This window comes from Mytilus edulis, chromosome 2 (assembly GCF_963676685.1).
Source record: "Mytilus edulis chromosome 2, xbMytEdul2.2, whole genome shotgun sequence".
NCBI classification, from domain to species: Eukaryota; Metazoa; Mollusca; class Bivalvia; order Mytilida; family Mytilidae; genus Mytilus; species Mytilus edulis.
The window spans coordinates 36312756-36335617 of NC_092345.1; the positions used below are offsets into that span (position 1 = coordinate 36312756).

Here is a 22862-nt window from a genome sequence, read left to right on the forward strand (position 1 = left end):
CGTTTGTTTGATCTTGTTTGACAATGGTGTTGTAGGTATTTCCTTGACCGTGGCAGGTTTTAACCCTTGATAACATCTTACCTTTTTATATGATAGGCAAATAATTAAAGAATTCATGTCATTGAAATATATTTATTTTACAAAACATGCAAAACAATGTCAATGAGATCAGTTATTAGAAATTAAGTTTCTGTTTCATACTTTTGTTAACCTGATCAGCGACTCTCACACATACTCCCAATTTGATAGAACATTCATCACAATATCATTTGTACTAGTAATGCCAGGTTTACTTCAAAAAGTTATTCTGTGCTCATTTTTTTCTTATTAAACAAAAAAAAAACTATTTTTAGTAAGAAAAAATAAGCACACAGGTTTTTAAAAAATTGTAAATAAATACAAAAAATTATCAACCATATTTTTCTTCAATTTTGTTTAAATTGTCAATTTTTTTAAAAATTTAATAGTAATGCTTTAATGAGTTTATATTATCAATCATAATATATGCATTTATATTCATGATTAAACATTGTTTTGATTATTAACCAGTAAATGATTTTGACTTATACATGATTCATTTTTTAACAACATCTTCAATGATAAATGATACTCTACATGCAATAAAAGCTGTATGGTATATTTTACTAGAAAACTTCAAGAAAATACTTATATTTTGTATTTTAAGGCAAGGTTAAAAATCTTTCGTATCTTTTTTAACCAATAATGAATGTGGTTTTAATGTTTCCTTGTTTGGACATAGAAAAGTCTGTGAATCTTTTCTTGGTCCATCTGTTAGAATAAAATTTTAAATTTTGACTGTAAATAACCACCAACATACCAAAGCATACTAATACAATACATTAGCTTTCATATATGCAATTTAATAGAGAAGAAGAAATGAAATCAGGACTGTTCTCAAATGTAGTTCAAATTGTATGGAAGTCTAAATTCACAGATAAAAACATAGATCATTAAAATACACTTATATTTTATCTTCATTTTTTACCTATCAGAGTGAAATAATAAGCTTGCTAAGGAAGACTTTTTCATATTAAATTGATAAACATGATAAAGGATAAACAAAAATTCAACAACTTGATATTATTGTATTTTGTTTGATCAGATTTAAATATTTTTTCTGAAAATAACATTCAAGATTATTGCATTACTTATTTGGGTTAAACTTAATCAAATGACAAGTCTGCATCGGAGATAAAAACTGAAAAGTTGTGTGTAAAAGACTGAGACTATGTTATCATAGGAAAGATATACTGAGAAAAAGGTTTTGCAAACATCTCAGCTTATTTTTTATATCTATATTTGATTGCTTGTGTGTATAAATATTACAAACAATGTGTTCATGCTATTTATTTTACGAATTAGAATTTATTTCAAAGCAAATAACTGCATTAATTTTTTTTAGACGTGAAGTAAAGGCAAAAGATGTGGGGATGTAGACATGATACAAAGTGTACACAACAACGAGACAGTCCTAAAATCATTTCTTCCTGTTTTCTATAACTTATTTATATCCCATGGGTACAGAAGAACATGTGATATCATTCTAACAGTTCAATAGATCATTCATAATTTGTAGCATAAAGATTTTCTTTCAAAACAGAACATATCTTACTTCTAAATATTACATCAAACAACAATTATAGACTGTTCTGAGGTCTTCCTACAACAAATATATATATACTTTTCTGAGGTAAATCAGTACTGTTAAAATTTCAGATAATAATGTTAACATTCACACCAAAAGTAACAAAATAAAAACAAAATCTATCACATAACGAAACAATGCACTAATAAATCTAAATAAAAAAAATATAAAACGGCTCTTTTATATAATTATGCTACTCTTTAAAATGTGCACCTCGATTGCCATTATTCAAAGCAATTATACTTATGAAGAAAGCTGTGGTTTAACCATAAAACAAGAATAGCTAAAAAAATTCTGAATTGGAATAATTTAATACTGATAAATATATTTACAAAATGTAATTTAATTTCATAATAAATCCTAATAATTAAATTAATAATTTGCCAATGTGTAAGATACGAAAATAAATGCCATTTTTATGAAATTTTAACTGACTCACTCAATCTCTCACTTCAAGAATTCTGACATTTACAAGTCATACTTTCAACACATTTTAAAGAGTAGAAACAATCTGTTTACGTCAGACAGACTAGAGTTAAATAATAGTTATAATTATGTTCCAACATTAAGCACATTACATGTCTTAATTATATTATGTACAACCATATAACAACATTTAATAGAAAACCACTTGTCATCTCAACTGTCTAGCTCAAAAGGTGAGGGAACATTACATTAACAATGTAATTTTCATCTACAATTCACCTTTTGAGAAATCTAGACTTCTAAATAACCACATGAAGTTTCATTTATATTCTGGTTTGTGAGGTTAAAGTTAACACTGAGAATTGTCTTAACCGCCTTGTGTGAAAGTTGAAAACAGTTTGAACTGGGCTGTAACAAAATGTAGTACAAGTATATAGAAAAGAACCCTCATCAAAGTCAGATGAGCACTTATTTACATGTAGCTCTAAACAATGGTGTTGCCTGAAAACAGTTTGTCTATAAGTTATAACGATGTAATAGCAAGATACTTGTTAAGCATAAACTTATAATATATTTTTTTTAATTCTCCCTTACGGAAAATGAAATAATCAAGATTAAAAGTGATAAGCAAAAAATGAAAAAGTTTTAAAAAATGCTGCTGTTTAAACAGAATGCAGAAAAGAAGGTAACTGATTAAACTATATAACTAATACAATCTTCACCCACTAATATTAAGTGACAATGAAAATTAATGTGGTTATTACACAAGCCATAAAATTATGCTGCCTTTGTTCCATACAGATTAAATTATCAACAAATAAATATGTATCACCTATGATAACAGCTGAAAACTATAAATATAGGTCATGTAGGTAAAATTGTCTTTTAAATAGTATTAATATTATTTCTAAATTACATAAATACATAGACAAAACATCTGGTACAAAGAAATTTACAGCTAGTTATTGGAATACAATGTTTAATTAAAAAGGCATATCTTAACCAATTGTTGACTCTAAAAAAAAAGTTTGCAAACACTTTTCGACCCTTTGGTGGCCTTTGGCTGTTTGTTTTTTACTCTATAGACGGGTTATTGTCTCTTTGACACATGCCCCATTTCCATTCTCAATTTCACATTTTTAATTTCTTAGACATGATTTCAATTGAAAGTATAAAAAGTGTATTTGGCCCCCAATAAATGTCACATTGTAATTGTATTCACAAAAGTTAAGAATTTACAGGATACAATAAATTGACCAGTCAATTAGATTTGATCTCCTCTTCATACTCTTGGTCAAGACATTTGCGACTTAATGTTTTCAAAAACCTAATTAATTTCTTTGCTCAATCAAAATAAGTGTAATTGTGGAACAAATGCCTGCAAGAAAAAAATTTAAATAAATCCTTTAAACAAAGATGTTAAATGATTAACTTCGTTTAGTATTTAATAACCAAGCACATATGACCTTCAAAAACAGAATCTGGCAATAAGAACTTGTATATTGTTACAGGTGATTTAAATGAGTGTGTTTTTCTTGTTTTTTGCTGAAGAACAAAATTTTGATGAAGCCACATAAAACATCTGGGTTAAGGCATTTTTAATTATTACCTGTTCAATGATTTGATTGTCTAACATTTATTTTGACTAAACTCACGAAGTTAAATACCTTGAAAGATTTAATGGTCTATCTAACATATAAGTTAAGCTGTAGAAATACAAAAAAAATATTTCATATTTTTTAATTAAGCCATTTATTTAAAAAAAAAACCTTGCTTTTTTGTATAATAGAATAATTCATGTTATAATTATGAATAATAAACTTCAGTGGCAACAATTGAGGTGAAATCAATCTTTTCCATTTTTCAAAATTGTAAAAAAAAAAATGCAAAAACTCTTCAAATTGATACAAGTGTGCCGTAAACATGAAAAGAAACAAGAGTTGTTACAGATATCTTTAACAAAATGAGATTCTGATATTGGTGAAAGCAATCTATAAAAACATTAAAATATAGCACCAAAAATACATCAACAGGATGAATGATATAAAAGTACACTTTCACACCAGGTCTATGTAAAATTTTGTTTGTTTAATTTTTTCGCTTTAATTTTTAGCAGTAAAAAAACAACATGCATAACAATTGTAACTGTTCTAATATGAATCACCATTATAAATAAGTTGTTTCACAAAAATAATGGCTTTATTTTTATTGTTAGGATCTTGGAGATTTGGACCATTGAAAAAATAAAAACTTAATAAAAAAAAATTCAACATAAGAATTTTTATCATCTTAAAAGTGTTCTTTGAACATGTTGCATGGTTTATCAGAAGTAAAAATCAATATTAAAACTTTACATAGACCTTTTCATGGAATGAATGAAAAAAATGGAAAAAGAATTAGCAATTACTATAGTAAATTAATAATCTGAATGTATATAAAAATATAAATGCAATTCTTTTTTTAATACAATTATCACAATGAGACATAGTTACATCAACAGATATACCAACCAGTCAGCCTTTTGTAGGTAAAACAAACAAAAATTGTTTACATCATTTGAAAGAATATGACATCTTTCAAAAGACTTATCTTGAAAGTAAAATTGGAAAGATACATAAAATAATATCTCAGTCTATATCAAGAACCAGTTCCAGTCTGTGCTATCCTTTGAGAAGTAATTTGAGTTTTTTTAGGATTTTCAAAAGTCGGTGGAATGTGATGTGGTGCCGTGACCAGGGTTTGGGCTATATTTTGTAACAACTGTTGATCAGTACAGTTCTGCACCCCATGAGCAGCAGACATCACATACTTTCCACTATTTACATCATTGTTTGTAAACTGAGCACTTTGAGCAGGGTATCCATTTTGAAAGGCAGTTCTTGAAGTGCCTGTTGTTGGCACAGAAGTCGAAATGGCCGCTTTAGTCTGTTGTAAAACAGGAGTTGTTTTGGTCCCAACATTTGTGATACTTGATAATATTTTAGACTGTTGTCCTAGGGACTGTTGTATCAGATGGTTACTTTGGTAAATATGATATGGCAATGAAGCATTATGGGATGTAGATTGCACATTTCCTGTCACATGACCTGGTGATGAAACATGGGGTGATTGTATCACATTTGAAGAAACAACATCAGACTGGTTAGTAGTTTTCCCCATAGTTGTTACACAATACTGCACATTTCCTGACAAGTTTTGTTGAATATGGGCTTTATTTGATAAATTTCCTAAACTTGCTTGTTGAATAAGTTTTTGATGAAGCACACTTCCTGGAAGAGCAAGATTCAACTGTTGATTGATACTACCATGAATCAAGTTTGATTGGTGACCAGCTGTCTGTACTAATGGTGACATGTGAACTGAGGTCTGGACACTATTTATCCTTTCCGACAGATTTGGATGAGAATAAGCTTGCTGTCCGGATGGACGTGTAACAGACTGGCCTAAATTTGAATTAACAGTTTGAACAAGCATTGGACGATGCCCAACTGATTGAAGATTTTGAAGTTGTATTCCATTTCCAATTCCAGGCGGTAAGACAGTACCAGGTCTTATATGATGTATTATATTCTGTACACTGTGAACATTAGATTGGTGAACAGAATTAGCTACCTGAACTGGTATCTTTAAATTTTGGACAGGACTACCAGGATGTGGTGTACTTGGACTCTGCACACGTTGAACCTGACCAGCTTGCTGGCTAACAGGACTTCCTTGGTGGTTCACTTGACCAACAGGACTTCCTTGGTGGTTAACTTGACCGACTGGACTTCCTTGGTGGTTAACTTGACCAACTGGACTTCCTTGGTGGTTAACTTGACCAACTGGACTTCCTCGGTGTGAACTCCTCATCTGATTGTTGACAGGGCTCAACTGTTGAGAATGAATTGGTCCTGGACTTCCACGTTGTTGGCCTTGAGAGAGTTGATGGCCTTGACCCCTTCCAATGTTTACTGCTGCCATATTGTTCATAACAGTAGAATGATGCAAAGAACTTGCTTGGTTATTCTGATGAGAAATAACAAACTGTGGAATTTGATTTTGATGGAACACTTGACCAGAAGAAACCATGGTATTTGTTGAATGTGAGGAGGCCAAACTATTAGCTATCATGTTGATGTTTTCCTGTGCATGTTCATCTGTTGTGCCGTTAACTACATTACCCCCCATATGAGAAGTTGGCTGATTAGTTAAAATGGAAGCTAAAATTCTGATCTGATCGTCATAGTCTGTTACAGTACTTAATGCTTCTTGGGCAGAGTTTAGATCCATGTTTGCAGCAGCAAGATGCCTTTCAAGTTCATCCATTTCTTCTTTTGTTGGTTCACCATTCTTTCCACCTAAAACGACCAATATCTAAATGTTTAATTACATTAATGTGAGGAAACTCAAACTTCTTATCTACCTTTCATCAACTATTGGAACTTGTTGCTTTGTCATATAGATATGCAATGATTGATATAACTAGAATAATTGGTTCTAGAATTGATCAAGGTATTATTATTCAGGAAATTCTTGCATACATATTAAGGATGTAACTTAGGTGAGGTTAGGTAAAAATTAAGAAATTAAAATTGATAGTATAAGCTAGTAGAGCATCAATTAAGGATAAAGCTACGGTAAGCTAAAAATATTGATAGGTCATGGACCTCCTTTTCGAGATATTTGAAAGAAAGAAAATCAAGAATCTTCTAAAATTTTGGTAAATGATCTTTCATGAGCTATTAAGTCTTATATGAAAAAATAAATGGGTGTTATGGGGCAAAATATTTTACATTGTTTTGTATGGAAAAACACCAAGGAGTCCGAACATTTGACACAAATTCTAAAACATCACCTAAGTACATCCTTAACATAATGATTAACCTTACACCTGTTCATTAGCCTCTCCTAAAATAATTTTCATTTACTGTGTATTAATTTATTTTCCTGGGTACCAATTTTTTATGGATTAAGGAAAAAGTCGCAATTTCGTTGTAGTTAATATCATGGTTTTGACAAAATCTGCATACATTCCTTTATAATATTTTTAATTCATTGAACATTGAAATGCGAGGTTGCCCTGTACCCACAAAATCCATGAAAATTGGTATCCCACAAATATTAAGGCCAAATAAAAATATATGTGTGGTTCCAGTAACCCTACCTTCCCTACTTTTTCGCCTCAAAAATAGCCTACCCTAAAGATTTTATTGTCTTTTTTCACTAAGCACTGTTAAAGTCAGAATGTTGCTCCCATACACTCAATGTAAAAAAAAAACATAAAATAAAAAAATCCCTACCCTAACTTTTTTTCAGATGTAACTGGAACCACACATACTTTTTAATTTGGCCTAATGAATCCTCAGTAAATGATTGTTGCCTTTTGTTTTATGTTTTTAGAATTAGGTACTGATATATCTCTGCTGAATTAAATCCAGTTTTATTTTGATTCATTAACTGCTGTTTATTTGATGTCTATATACATGATATAGCTAGTAGCAAATATTACATGTATTTTCTAGACTTGTCATAATATATTGGAAGTATTCATTATTCAGTTGTTGGTGACCATAAAGTGAACTCTAAAAATCAGTGTTTCGTGAACCTTTGTTTTCTAAAATACATTTACCGGCCATTTTCATGAATTCACTTTCAAAAGTTTTTTTTTTTTTTAAATTGCATGAAGAATTTTATTACATATTACTCATGTTAATACAAAATAATCATGGTTTAAATATAAATATGTTTTAACAGGAATATTAAATGATATTTCTGCTGAAGTCCAGGACGTTTTATATTTTGTTACATTTTCCAAAACATTTATACGATACTTCATTATTATACTACCTATGATAGGATTTATTCTTTAATAAACATGTATTGTGTTTTTCTGTTAGTAAAAATAAATACTGTCATACCAAGATTGGTTGACTGATTGTTGGGGGCTTTCTGCTTCATTCATCCCACAATGCAATATTTTACAGCACATTTTTATTGGTGCAGGAAGACAAGGTGAAAGAAAAGAAGCTTTGACCTTCAGCAGGAAAACGAACAATCCTAATCAATTAACATGATCAAGGCTAGATCAAAATGCACCTTGCCACAAGCTTAGTGTTACAGGCTAGTGATCACTGTAGGTTATCTACTTAAATCATTCAGTCACAATGTAAATACCATCAGGAATAACTTCATGCTTGTAAAATATTACTAAGGCCTAAAAAAAAAATAATCTGTGTCTCCGGTAACATTATTTTGAAAAATAGGGTCGGTAGGTCGGAATTCTTTTTTTTTTGACATTGTAAACGAAATCTGGAAAATTATCATGGTTTTCCCAAGTCTGAGTCTGTAATTTGTTTCAAATACCGGAAGTCGGCCATTTGCAATGTTTTTGAAGCACCTGATGTGCAAATTTCTTGGATTTTAACCTATTTGGAATACCTTTTGACATTAATAAAATGTTTTACTGGCTTCCTGTGCCAGTAGAAGCAAGTTTAGATAAATTATTATGTCGATGATTAACAGAAGCCTGTGTCAAAAAACAGGGTCTGTTGATACCATTTTTTTTTCTCGAAGATCCTATAAAAAAATTAGGGTCAGGCTAAAAAACAGGGTCGGTCGGGTTACTGGAAACTCAGATTTTTTTTTCTCTGCCTAATATCTACTACAAATATTTCAATATAAATGCCGATATTAAGAAATTAAGCATCAAACATTGTTAAACTTACAGGTCATGAATCGCAGAAAACTGATGAAAGTTTGATATTTCCCCCCCCCCCCCCTCCCCCAGTAATGTATATATCATCTACAAAACAATGAATAATACCTGAAAACATATCAAATGTATCATCTGGAATTTTGTTGAGCACATCTTGAAAATCATGTTCTTCTAACAACCTGGAAGCCTGCTCTAAAGGCAGCTCTAGTCCTTTGTTCAAATTCAAGTCTGAAAAAAAAATATTTTGAAATGACCAATTGAGATTTTCTTTCATACATTTCTCAATATACTAAATCTATTACTTTTTGTTTTAAACGTAAGGCTAAAAGAGGCAGAGAAAATCTATTTGCAAGTTAAAGAAATATTAAGTTCAGCTTTTTTCTTGATTTTGATTTTCAAATAAAAATAAGTTTTGATACTGATTCATAGTTTTGAACTAATACAGCATTAATTTTTTTTTGTTCTGAATAATGACTTTTTAATGAGTAATACTATTTTAAACACACATACGTGTCCAATTCTCTGTATGTCATGTCATGTCTGAATATATTTCCCAAATCTTACCTGCTGGCAAGTTGGCTGCCAACACACTATCAGGTAATTCTCCCAAGAAATCCTTGTGTTGCACTACTTTTGGTCTTGTCACTGTTAGCGGACGAGTAAGTGGTGATGGCAGTGCCTGTGGTTTTGACACCTCAACCTTTACAGGAGGAGGAGCAGGTACTGGCACAGGACTTGGAGGTTTTGAACTGGGATCTTTCACCTGAGGTGTAGTTGTCTCCCCTTCATCTGACTCTTCACTTCCACTACCAGAATTAGCATCCATTTCCACATCTCCTGAGACAGCTGTTTCTTTAAAAGAGATATTTTTGAAATGTTTAGAAAACTAAATCTCTACTATTTAAATTGGACTCACATTTCAAATCTGTTAACATATGAGCTAAGAAACAGGAAATTATAATTTTCAATCTTACAATCATGCAGATGATAGCAAATATTTTGATCATGAAGTGTACAAAATACACATCAATTTTAACTCTCCTATTTTTTAATATAAAAGATCATGTTGTGTAAAGGCAAAAAAATTGCCATGCATTTAAAAGTCACAACTGTACCTACATGTATTTGGCTAAGAGTATGTAGCATTTCTGAACTCATGACATCCTACTGCACATGTTGAAGAATTTAAAAATGTCAAGTTGAAAGTAATATAAATAAAAAATAAATTTTGTTCTAGTGATATGTTGGTTATTGCCTTGTCATGCTTGTTTTTTTTTATGAGATTGTTGTTACAGTACATTCCGGTTAGGGCTATTCCAGAAAAAAATGTATGGGGGGGTTGGAAGGCACATTGTATTAATAATACATGGGTGATGGGTATCAGAGCAACTTTACACAATATAATGTACTATAATTCTCAATTACAATTGTCTAGGTGGCGGGTGCTGACAAAAACTGCCTTCCAACCCCCCCATACATTTTTTTCTGGAATAGCCCTTATTTGCATAGCCTATTTGTCAGACGAAATGTATGTCTATCTAATTTCCCTTCTTTATAAATAGAACTGCAAATATTACACACAGTTTTTCTGTGGTCCATCACTAGTTTCACATATAGTAATTATTTCATAAGATGTAATAAAAATTTACCTGAATAAGTAAATTAGTCAAAATCAAATTTTTCCTTTTCAATGTTGGAATAGTCTCCCCTTATGCTTTTCCCCATTTTTTTTTTCTTATTTCAACAATTTTTGTTACAACTTCTAATTTGACGTTTGAAGAAGTAAAAAATTCCTTACATATTATCTCCAGGTTTGCATAAAATTTTCTGAATTAGTTTCAACTTGTATCTAAATAGGTAGTATTTTGAAAATAACAGACAATTAAATTTTCCATTGTCCATGACATTGTAAAATACTAGAATATTAATGGTCAGGATGAATTTTTTAAGACATATATTTAAAAGCACAAATAATTAGTGCAATGAAGCCAAATGAAATTGAAGAATTGAAGAAAATACAACTCTTACTTTCAAAAGTTAACATAATCTTGATGACTAAGGGAGATAACTCTACCTCTAAAATTAGTTACCTGTACCAGTTAATAAAATGCTCAACACTGACTGACATACAAACCCTGCCCCCCTACATTTAAAATTTTTATATGTATACCTGATGCAGTTGGTGGCTCTTCTGTTGTATCCATACTGTCCATGTTAGCCTGAAGTACTGCAGATTTTCTCTGATTCTTTTTCTTTTTTCCTTTCTTTGGAGGTCGTGTTAGAGCTGAGGGTTTTGTCTTCTTGCGGGGTCTTTTAGGTTTGATTTCTTCTTCCTCTAATTTGTAACTGTCATCCTAAAATAAATAGATCAAACATTAGAAACCCATAAAAATTATTCTGAAGAATATAAAGACACAAACAGCCTAACATCCCAACATCAATTAAAATCTGGTCAGACATTTCAGATGTTTTGATGTTATGGGATAGCCTTAATCACATTCACAATTTTTTAAACATGGATTAAAAATGTCATCTTTTGTTTCTTCAGTTGCCCCAATCTTATTTTACTATGACTACTAGGTCATGTTTTTTATAAGTTGAATTTATCAAGTTTTCCTTTGAATGTATCTCAAACAAAGGATTATTTAATACCTATGAGTGTTGTCAAATCGTACACTTTTTCCTAACCGGTTACTCGGATATTCATTCGACCGATTAACCGGTTGCTTGAGTTGGTGTTTGAAAGCCTTGTCAATAGCACCCTACTCATAGATAAGATGCGGGTATGAGTGTAAATTTGGCAACCTTTCATCCAAGTCATAAATTTATGCTTATGGAATTGAAGTTTGTCCTTTGGCATTATAAGGCTTGTCTGTGAGGATTCCGGGCGAAGGTTGACTCGTAATAATCGAATACACCATATCAACTATAGTGTTTTGTACCAACTTCATATTGAAAAATTAAAAAAAAACTTCTTGATCTCGTAGAATTGAATATGTCTGAAACCGATTATTCTTTCCTTTTCTCTTGTTGTCTCGGAAAATAATGTGGAGTGTTTCAATTTGAAATGATTAATGATCAAAAAGAAGATGTGGTATGATTGCCAATGAAACAATTCTTCACAAGAGACCAAAATGACACAGAAATGAACAACTATAGGTCACCGTACGACATGTTTCTTTACTTTGTTTGCTTGTTTCTTTAAGCATGTTACTCCTACTATCACGTATACATGTACATTGAATACATTCACATTGGTTTGTATTTCACAATTTTTGAGTTAGCATTTCGTTTAAAGTAAGACTAAGCCTTGCACTACGGAGGTATCACATTTAGATGTAGGTTTACACATTATTAGATCAAAAATGAAATAAATTGAAGTAATTAGTAAAATTTAATCGCATTACTGATTTAAAGTTACTGTAAAAAAACATGTATACTAATTATGTTTCTTTAAGATCCTGTCCCGAGCTCTAATTTATTTTATGTTTTTAGGATTAACAATACCAATCAATATACTGGATAATTGATCTGTCAAAATAATTACCACAACGCCAATTTTTAAATAAAACAACAATTTATTGATTTCAATACAAATTTATATCAAATCTATCAAAAAATTCTGGTTAACCGGTTAACGTTTTTGGTATTTGGTATTCATTTGTTTAACAGGTTAACCGTTGACAACACTTATACCTATATAATGTATAATCGCAAAAAATATATCGATGGATTGATTGTTTTTCATGGGTACCAATTTTCATAGATTTTGTGGGTTAAAGTAAACTACAATTCAAATGTTTACCAAAGTGTCAATTTTGTATAGGCTTGTATTCAGACTTAAAATCAACAAATAAAATATTTGAAAATAAATCTTTTATTGAATCCACAAATGTTAGAACCCACGAAAATAAATGAATCCACAGTATCAAACAAAAGAATGTATAATTATCCATTTTTATATAAGATGTCGATTTTTCAATTGTACTATTTTGACTTACAACTTCCCTGGCATGTTTAACACAGAGAGGTAGTTCATGGCTGATATCTACTTACAACTTCCCTGGCATGTTTAACACAGAGAGGTAGTTCATGGCTGATATCTACTTACCACTTCCCTGGCATGTTTAACACAGAGAGGAAGTTCATGGCTGATATCTACTTACCACTTCCCTGGCATGTTTAACAGAGAGGTAGTTCATGGCTTATATCTACTTACCACTTCCCAGGTATGTTTAACACAGAGAGGTAGTTCATGGCTGATATCTACTTACCACTTCCCTGGCATGTTTAACACAGAGAGGTAGTTCATGGCTGATATCTACTTACCACTTCCCTGGCATGTTTAACACAGAGAGGTAGTTCATGGCTGATATCTACTTACAACTTCCCTGGCATGTTTAACACAGAGAGGTAGTTCATGGCTGATATCTACTTACCACTTCCCAGGTATGTTTAACACAGAGAGGTAGTTCATGGCTGATATCTACTTACAACTTCCCTGGCATGTTTAACACAGAGAGGTAGTTCATGGCTGATATCTACTTACAACTTCCCTGGCATGTTTAACACAGAGAGGTAGTTCATGGCTGATATCTACTTACAACTTCCCTGGCATGTTTAACACAGAGAGGTAGTTCATGGCTGATATCTACTTACCACTTCCCTGGCATGTTTAACACAGAGAGGTAGTTCATGGCTGATATCTACTTACCACTTCCCTGGCATGTTTAACACAGAGAGGTAGTTCATGGCTGATATCTATCACAGGAATACAACACTGTACATTGTCTGCTGTCTTGGCTGTACAGTAGTCAAATAACTGCTGGTCAATATTGTACATGATATCTGTACACAGTTAAGGAAACAAATATTCCTTTCAATTTTGGAAAAAGTTGTTCCTTTGCTGCCATACAACTGAATAAATTCAAGCAGGTTTCAGATTGAAAATTGAAATTACTTTATTTAACTGTCATCCTTTTCACGTATTAGGCAATGTTAGAGGAATTAAATTTACTATCAAAAGATTTCTTCTAAATTATCAAATAAATTCAAGTGAGACGCATATTTTAGATATGTGCTGCATTATAAATGATACGAAATGATGGAAATTAGTTGAAACAATATTAAATAATGAAAATTTATAACAGTGATGACAGTAGCAAGTAGTACAATTTGACATAACATTCAGATATGAGATTCTGAATCAAATTTGGAAAACTTTTAGAAATCAATCTCCAGATTGAAGTTGATATGCTATAATGGATACCCAATATTGCCCACCTGACATCTTTTAACAGGGTTATAATACAACAGTCTTTAAAGACTAGTTATTTTGGCTAATACATTGTATGTTGATAATAAATCTTATACAAAAATTTCTTTAACTTGCCAATCCAACTTAACATCTTGTTAAATGGCCTAAATGACTATATATAAAAGAACAATATACAAATATATGAATGCTGTTCAAAGGATACGTTTTAGACAATGATTAGCACAAGGAACAACTGAATTTGGGCACTGTTCTTCCTCATCATTCTTATAGAGACACTGTCTTCTATCCAAACCTCGCCTTTTGTACCTAAAAATATAAAACAATGTATTTTTCCTGTTTTAATCACTGCAGTCAAATCATTAATTGTATATTCTTTAAAAATATCATTTTGTCTTATGCAATCCTTTTTTGCACATAATTCTTCCTATTTTCACTCTTTTGAAACTTTAGTTACCGTTTTACCAAGAATATTCTCTACCGCTGCTGATCTTTTACAAATATAAATAAATCAAAAATACATGAAGATTTAAAATATGCAAGAAATAAGCATGTATGTGGGACCAAACATCACATAAGTTCAAAAATGTGTAAACCATTGGAAAACATACATTTCAATTAGTATCAAAGAGTTTTTCAATTGTGCAAAACTATAAAAAATCAACACATTTGTTTTCTTCTTGTACATATTATACAAATATTCACCTAAACACTCTTGGTTGTGGTTCATGTGTCTTCTCCTTTATGACACATACAGTAGCTTTACCACTCTCTCTAGCAGACTGTATGAGTGACATGGTAGCTGATTTACTGGACCCTTGTTCATGAACATTCCCTTTAAAGGCTTTCCGAGACTGGGAACAATGTCTCCGTAATCTGGCTCGCAATAATGCAAGCTTGGTTGTTCGTATAACATCATTTTGACTGAAGACAAGAAAACCAACAAAATAAATAGTTTGTTTATTGATTAAAATAAATAAAAGGTGATGTGGTGTACAATGTAAGTCATCGAGACAGTGACCAAACAATTTCTTGTTGTTAACATAATGTCCAGTATCAAATACATGTATCTCAGGCACATTAAAGACAATGAAAGACGATGACAAAACAATAAATATTTCTTGAATTCCGTAAATTAATACATTGTATATATACATAATTGAAATCACTCGTTTAATAATATTGAAATCTACAGTATAAAATTGAGAATGGAAATGGGGAATGTGTCAAAGAGACAACAACCCGACCAAATAAAAAACAACAGCAGAGGGTCACCAACAGGTCTTCAATTTAGCGAGAAATTCCCGCACCCGGAGGCGTCCCTCAGCTGGCCCCTAAACAAATATATACTAGTCCAGTGATAATGAACGCCATACTAATTTCCAAATTGTACACAAGAAACTAAAATTAAAATAATACAAGACTAACAAAGGCCAGAGGCTCCTGACTTGGGACAGGCGCAAAAATGCGGCGGGGTTAAACATGTTTGTGAGATCTCAACCCTCCCCCTATACCTCCAACCAATGTAGAAAAGTAAACGCATAACAATACGCACATTAAAATTCAGTTCAAGAGAAGTCCGAGTCTGATGTCAGAAGATGTAACCAAAAAAAAATAAACAAAATGACAATAATACATAAATAACAACAGACTACTAGCAGTTAACTGACATGCCGGCTCCAGACTTCAATTAAACTGACTGAAAGATTATGATTTCATCATATGAACATCAGGCACAATCCTTCCCATTAGGGGTTTAGTATCATACCATCATAACATATATGAGAAGAACATAACCCGTGTCATGCCAATAACTGTTTTTAGAATAAATGTGTTTAGTTCCGATGCAAAGACCTTATCAGTGACTCAATATTAACGCCAAAATATGCAATCTTTAATGACTTGACAACAGTATCGTAATTATATCCTTTCTTAATAAGTCTATTCAAAGGTTTTGTAAGTTTCTGAGGTGAATACTGACACCTTTGTGCTTTATAAAGAATATTTCCATAAAAAATTGGATGTGAAATACCTGAACGTATTAGAAGTCTGTATGTTGAGCTATATTTACGAATGATGTCTTTATACCGATGATAAAATTTAGTAAATGTTTTGACTAGTTTGTGATATCGAAAACCCTGGTGTAATAATTTTTCAGTAATACATAAATTTCTCTCGTTAAAATCTAAAACATTGTTACATACACGAGCGAATCGTACAAGTTGAGATATATAAACACCGTAAGATGGTGACAATGGAACGTCACCATCTAAAAACGGATAATTAACGATAGGAAATGAAAAATCATAAATTTTAGTATTCAGTTTTCCATTAGTGATATAGTATGTACATGTTTAATGTGTACGTGTGTCTGGTGGGAATAAGAAAATAAAGAGTTTTTTGCAATTATTAAGTGACAAATGTACTGTGTTCTTGTTTTAATTTTCATGTAAACAGTAACACCATTGTTTCCATTTTCTCTATTTAAAAAAAGTATTGAACATTCCAAATCAAATTAAATATAAATTTAACACAATGCTTACTCTTCTTCTTCGTCCATTCCTTCTTCATCAGATGATGCACAAAACCATTTAGGTTGCCAAGGTAACAAACCATTATTCTCATCATCACTGGAATCATCTGAACTGTCTATGCCTGAATCAACATATGATTGTTGGTCAAATTTCATATTAATTTTAGATAATCATAACTTATTTAACATGTTTAAACAGTAGTGAGTACAATAATAGGGTTGTTCCAGAAAAGGGGTGGGTATTGAATTGTAGTTAATATGAATAACAACACATGTGTTTAGATAATTACTTTTTATAAAATAATTTTGTTTTTAATTGTATGGTTGATCTTATCATGCTTGTCATGCTTATGGCATTAAACTTGTTAAAATAAACATTTTTTCCAAAGGTGTGTTGGTGATGTGCATTCCTGCAATGATCAGAAATATAAACTAGATAGTCAAGTTTTGACTTTTCAAGGAACATGAGGAACAACAACTGTTGTCTACAGATCAGACTTCATGTTAAATTTTTTCACTAGTCATTTTGTGCTAGTCAAATTATAAAACTCTAATTATAACTAGAATACAAAATATAATTGACTGTCGATATCATTTCTAGTCTTCAAAACAAATTTACTACATTGTAAATATATAAATGTATGGGTTGACTGACATGTAGATTTAATTTCTTATAATTATATTGTACAACTTTACAAGGGTTCCTGTCTCACTGACACATACACATACATGTACATGTTAACCCTTCTCTTTTCTATTCAAAAGCAGATATCATATTTTGTAGTTGTTTTTACATATTATAAGTGTGTATATATACCTATTAACATGATTAACCAATCTTTAAAATTATGCTGACAAAAATTGCAGTATGATTCACAAACTTCAAGGTTTTTCCCTAAATTTCTACAAAATTGAGATAATGAAAAGCAAATTAGGCAGCAAAAAAATTATTAAGATGACTACCCACTTAACATGACTGTTTTTTCTACTCACCAGCTTTCAACAGAGAATGGTTGTAGATTTTCCTCTTGAGGTAAGCATTGTAGTACTTCTTGGCCATTTCGGTCTTGATTTTTTTGTCAATTTCCTCTCCTGAGAGAACATGTTTCATCTTTGCCGGCTTGGCAGACATCAGTGAAGGGTTAACACTAGGTATCACATTCAATACAGGTTTGGTAAATGTTGTTTTACTGGTGGCTACGGCCACAACAGGAGGCTTGTTCAGAGCCTGAGCCACAGCACTGCTGTATGGCGGAGGTGGTGGTCTAATCGGTTGTGACGGGGCTGTAAAGGTGACTGATGTCGTAGTTGTAGAGCCTCCACAAACTGCTGGAAAAATATTGGTAAGACCTGAAGGCGATAATAATGGGGGTGGTGGTGGTAATGGCCTTTTAATAATGTCTGGCTGTGGAATGGATTGAGGAGTAACCAACTTTTCTCCGACATTCTGGTTTAAATTACCTGCAGCTAACGCTGAATTAAGGTTTATAAATGGAACTGATCCAGGCTGGAGGTTCAATGAAGGAATTAGTTGTGGTGGCACTCCTGTTAAAAATGAATTCTTATTTTGCATGGCATGCAAGTAGGCAGCAAAGTTTGGCAAAGACGTTGCCATATCCAGGTTAAATGCATTTGGCATGTTTGGAATGGGCAGTCTGTTAGACATACCAGGTAGTGATTGTAAAGGGGTTCCATGTGGTATTTCCATTTGAACACTATGATTGATTGACTGAACTGACTTCTGTGAACTTACAGTAGGCGGTGTCTTCACAACCTTTTCTTCAATAGAAACAACCGGCGAATTTACGGATGCCATGACAGGAGCTCTGTCAAATGGTTGTCTAAAGTAAGAAGGTGGAGGCCTTTTCAATTCTATTCCAGGAATATTAGCACTTTTTGTAGGCTCTGTTGGAGAACCATCAAAATGATTGTAAGCAGGAGGAGTTTTCTGTGGCTTCTCCAAATCAATATGATTAGCAAAACCTGAATATATGTCATTTAATGATCCTGGGTGTAATGGGGATTTCCCTAAATGCAAAGGAGACTGTGATTGCGACGAAGAATCTTGTGTACCCCTTCGCTTTGACTTTATTCTATTCTGAGCTATTCTAGTTTGTAAACTATTCATAGTTCTTGAACTTTTGTCTTTTCCTTTGTCTTTCAGCTTTAAAGCATCATTCTTTGGTCTTATTTTTTCCAACTTTTCAGCCAACTCCGGGTAAAATTTTGCAATAGATGACCCACTGCCACAGGAGTCACCTGGTGACTTAGCAAACGGATGATAGACAGATGAAGGGGAATCCCCTGCTGATGAAGGTGTTGTGGGCTGTACAATTGTTGTAATGATTTTTGAGTCTCCTGATGAATCTGGAAATGCATACGGATCATCTGGGTCATCTGCAGGGTTTGAGTGCAAAACATTGTCATTTTGAAGCTTGTTAATATTGAATCGTGACTTAACTCTATCTTGGAAAGGTATCTTTACATCAGACAACATATTTTCTGTAATTTTATCTTTCTTCACCTTCTTTTCTTTTCTAGGTATCATTCCAAGAACCTGCATATGGTTATTGCAGTACCTGTAAGAAACATTTTAAAAGTTCTGTATACTTAACATATATGGAACCTACAGTACCAACGTCAATAATCCCTTGAAAACATGCTGATTGTACAAATGTTTTTGTTATTAAGTCTGTTGTTTTTTAAAATATGTTCAGTTATTATGTTTAACATGTTAAATACTTCAAAAACTTATATATGACAGTTTGATACTTCAAATACTTATATATCATGTACATGACGGTGACAGACCTACAAATGTATTTAAGTGGAGTTAAGGCAATTCCAGGAATAAAGTAATGTTGATCTCTACTTTTAATGTATAATTACTTGAACATGTTGAACACTATGAAGCTTAACACCGTCTTTCTGATAAAAATGTAAATTTCTAGTATAATCTGTTGAATTAACAGCTGAAATCAATTGAAGACAACCATGCATTTACAATTGAAAACCATGAAGATTTTTTTTATCTTAGAAATCTAAATCTCAATAGGTCATGTAGGTGTAAGATAATCTAGCAATATTTTATATGTACATGGAGTTGTTTACATGGTTAAAGACATTCAGCCTCAATTATTTACAAAACACCTGTTGCCATATTATGGTAGAATGGGGACATTAAGTCTGATGACCTTTCTTGGAGACACTCTTTATTTGGTCTGTAATATATATGAGAAGTGTCCAAGACATATTACTTTTGATAGACCTCTTTTCATGTGGTAATTAAAAGCCGATGAACATACCAGTCCACTAGATTGAAGTAGTATTTCCATTGTCATGAATAAGCATTTTTATCGCACCATGAATTATCACGTTTTGATTGGTTTAAAGCAGTCACATATGGGTTAGTAAATTTCATAGGGGGTTCATGACGTCAGGTCTACTGTTAATGGTGACGTCATTATTAATTTTGTTGTGTTTCATTGTTTATTTTTCAACAGAAAGCAGAAGAAAAAGTCAAGCGTGCCATAAATTCGTTATTCGGTTAACTACTGACCCCCTATATATATAGCTACAGACCATAGAGGGTGAAAATGGATTTTACTAACCCTCCATGGATCCGTTGGGGGTCATTACTAGCGAACCATATAACTTATAGTATGTTTCTACTAGAGCAACAACAATCAGAATCAATTCAATTACTCATTGTTCAAAAGAACTAACTTACTCTCTGTCTTCATGCTTTGGAATAGCCTGGGTACATTTTTGTCCACTAGATTTAGCAACATAAGAGCATCTTCTGAAAGGTGCTGTAGGATCCTCTAAGATGTGTCGTACACAAAAGGCGTAGCCATTCAAGCGATGTTGATTACATACTTTAGTACTAAAGGAACATAGTGGTTTCTTGTCAAATGAGGAATAATGGATATTTTTTCCTTCATACATTATCTCCTAAGCGGAGTAAAAGTAAGCGACTGATATAAACCTGAAAAATAAAGAAAAGTTCCAATTTTTACATTGCTTAAAAATATTTTTTGCAAGGACATTTCTTTTCTAATTCAAGTAATAAAAAATGAATATACAGTATTACATGTATTATACATGAATTCATTAGATTGAACTTAGAGAGTATCAGGGTAACATTTTTTGAGGTTTTCTAGTGTTTATTTTAAATTTACATGCTAGGCAGTTTTACAATTGAAACAATTTCTGCCCCAACCCTTCCCGACTTTTTACAAAACTACATGTATTACAAATTTGTTTTAGAAAACTCTAAACAAGATCCCCCACAGTCCTGGTAAAGATTATTGCTCTCATCACAACAAAACATTGAAGATATGGATATTAAATCAGGGATTGAATTTGTAAATTCAGTCAAATGAAAAGTGGTGTAAAAGACAAGCATTGTGGTCACAGTTTTGTGTATTTCAACGCCGAAATTGGCATATTTGATTTTCTTCTGATATAAAAACTTATTAAAACATAAGCATTTTTTAAACAAAACTATGTCCAGGGTATACAATAGTAAAGGTGAATAAAATAAAGACAATAAATAACTACAGATAAGTTTTAATTGAAATTTATTATGAAGTTCTCTCACTGAAGTCATAACAGCCTGAGAAACAATTGTCTCAAGAGTAAATTATGTCAGGGTGGCTATTGGCAAATGATTGGTGAAAAGGTGAAATATTGTACTCTGAAAAATATATTTATCTTTATCTATTTGACATAATCTACGCAAAATTGTGCATATCCTCATAAGGTCAATACAGGTAATTGATAGACTAATAAATCAGTAATTCCAACATATGGTGCAATGTAGATCTACATTTTACATAACGCCAAATAACTTCTCCGAAACTTGATGATTAAAAGTTATAATTTCATAAGGCCTAAAAAAAAAAGATATGTGTTTCCGGTAACATCATTTTGAAAAATAGGGTCGGAAGGTCGGAATTCTTTTTTTTTTTTTTTCTTTTTTTTTTGACATCGTAAATGAAATCCGGAAAATTATCATGTTTTTTCCAAGTCCGGATCCGTAATTAGTTTCAAAAACCGGAAGTGTGCCATTTGCAATGTTTTTGAAGCACCTGCTGTGCAAATTTCTTGGATTTTAACCTATTTGGAATACCTTTTGACATTAATAAAATGTTTTACTGGCTTTTTATGCAAGAGGAAGCAAGAGAGAAAAAATATTATGTCATCTATCAGAAGCCTGTGTCAAAAACAGGGTCGGTTGATAAAATTTTTTTTTTTTTTTTTGGAAGATCCAATAAAAAAATTAGGGTTGGGGCTAAAAAAATAGGGTCGGTCGGGTTACCGGAAACACGGATCTTTTTTTTCTCGGCCTAATTGAATGTGAAATTTACATGCTACTCAATTATCTCTTGAGCATGTTAAGTTACAGAGACTATTAGGCATACCAAAGTGCTGTAGTAGTCGCAAAATATAGCGACGGCACATAGGCACTGCAGGACTGCAGAATATCATTATGGAAAGAACATTGCTTTGATTTACTGAGTGTTAAACAAGTTGGATGTCAAAATATTAAAGTAACTGTTACAAGAAGTATTTTAAATCATCGAAGTTTGCTTTATATTAATTTATGTACTGTATATATATGTCAATTGTAAGTGAAGTGATTGCACTTTGAAAATACAAAAATTTTCGTCCACTGACTATTTTCGTACTAAACGAACAGCTGTCTGAGAAACTGGTGAAGGACATTCCTGTTTTGGGGTAGGGAGATTCATCAATTTCACGGATTAATCTCCCTATTTCACTTAAATTAAAGACTAAAGTTGTTATTTTCGCTTTTAAGCATTTAAACGTTTACTCCCAAAACCATTTTCATTTTGAACAAAAACACAAATTGATTCTGTTAATGTAGGATCATATAGTGTACATCGTGAAGTGAAAGTCATTTGATAAAATGTAGTAAGTCCATTAAGATTGTAAGAAAAAACTTAACCGAAATAATAACCTTCCTTTTTCATAATTTTCCTTTAAAAACAACGAAAATATTGATGAAAAAACATCGTAGTCAAAGGGGGTTCCCTGGAAAAATATTTGGAACCACTGCCAATAACTGGATTTTTTACGATCCGAAATATAGATCTGTTTTTTAGGGGATAGTTTTTCGGTGCCTCACCTGTCACATCGTTTATTATTATGATGTTTTATCAAAATATTTGAAATATTTTTAGATTGCAAATGTCTTCCATCAAAATGGCTGCCAAGATATGCGTGTAAATTATGAATA

At 32.0% G+C, this 22862-nt stretch overlaps 1 protein-coding gene across 1 annotated transcript; it reads right to left on the reverse strand.

The window, feature by feature from the left end:
• Nucleotides 1-118: 118 nt before the first annotated feature.
• On the reverse strand, nt 119-22862 carry LOC139512089 (uncharacterized). Its single transcript, XM_071299474.1, has 11 exons — nt 22752-22862; nt 20328-20585; nt 17591-19176; nt 16608-16719; nt 14770-14988; nt 14270-14373; nt 13504-13637; nt 10960-11143; nt 9354-9641; nt 8898-9017; nt 119-6432 (listed from the first exon to the last, which is right to left on the reverse strand). The coding sequence occupies exons 2-11, from the start codon at nt 20543-20545 to the stop codon at nt 4730-4732; spliced, it is 4668 nt and encodes a 1555-aa protein (XP_071155575.1). The 5' UTR covers nt 20546-20585; nt 22752-22862; the 3' UTR covers nt 119-4729.

Excerpts from the sequence above, each read along its gene's own strand:
- LOC139512089 (XM_071299474.1), bottom strand. The coding sequence starts at position 20,545 with ATGTATGAAGGAAAAAATATCCATTATTCCTCATTTGACAAGAAACCA. Across the intron at positions 9,642-10,959 it reads AGAGCCACCAACTGCATCAG|AAACAGCTGTCTCAGGAGAT; the intron begins GTATACATATAA and ends TCTCTTTTAAAG. Across the intron at positions 9,018-9,353 it reads GGCAGCCAACTTGCCAGCAG|ACTTGAATTTGAACAAAGGA; the intron begins GTAAGATTTGGG and ends TTTTTTTTTCAG.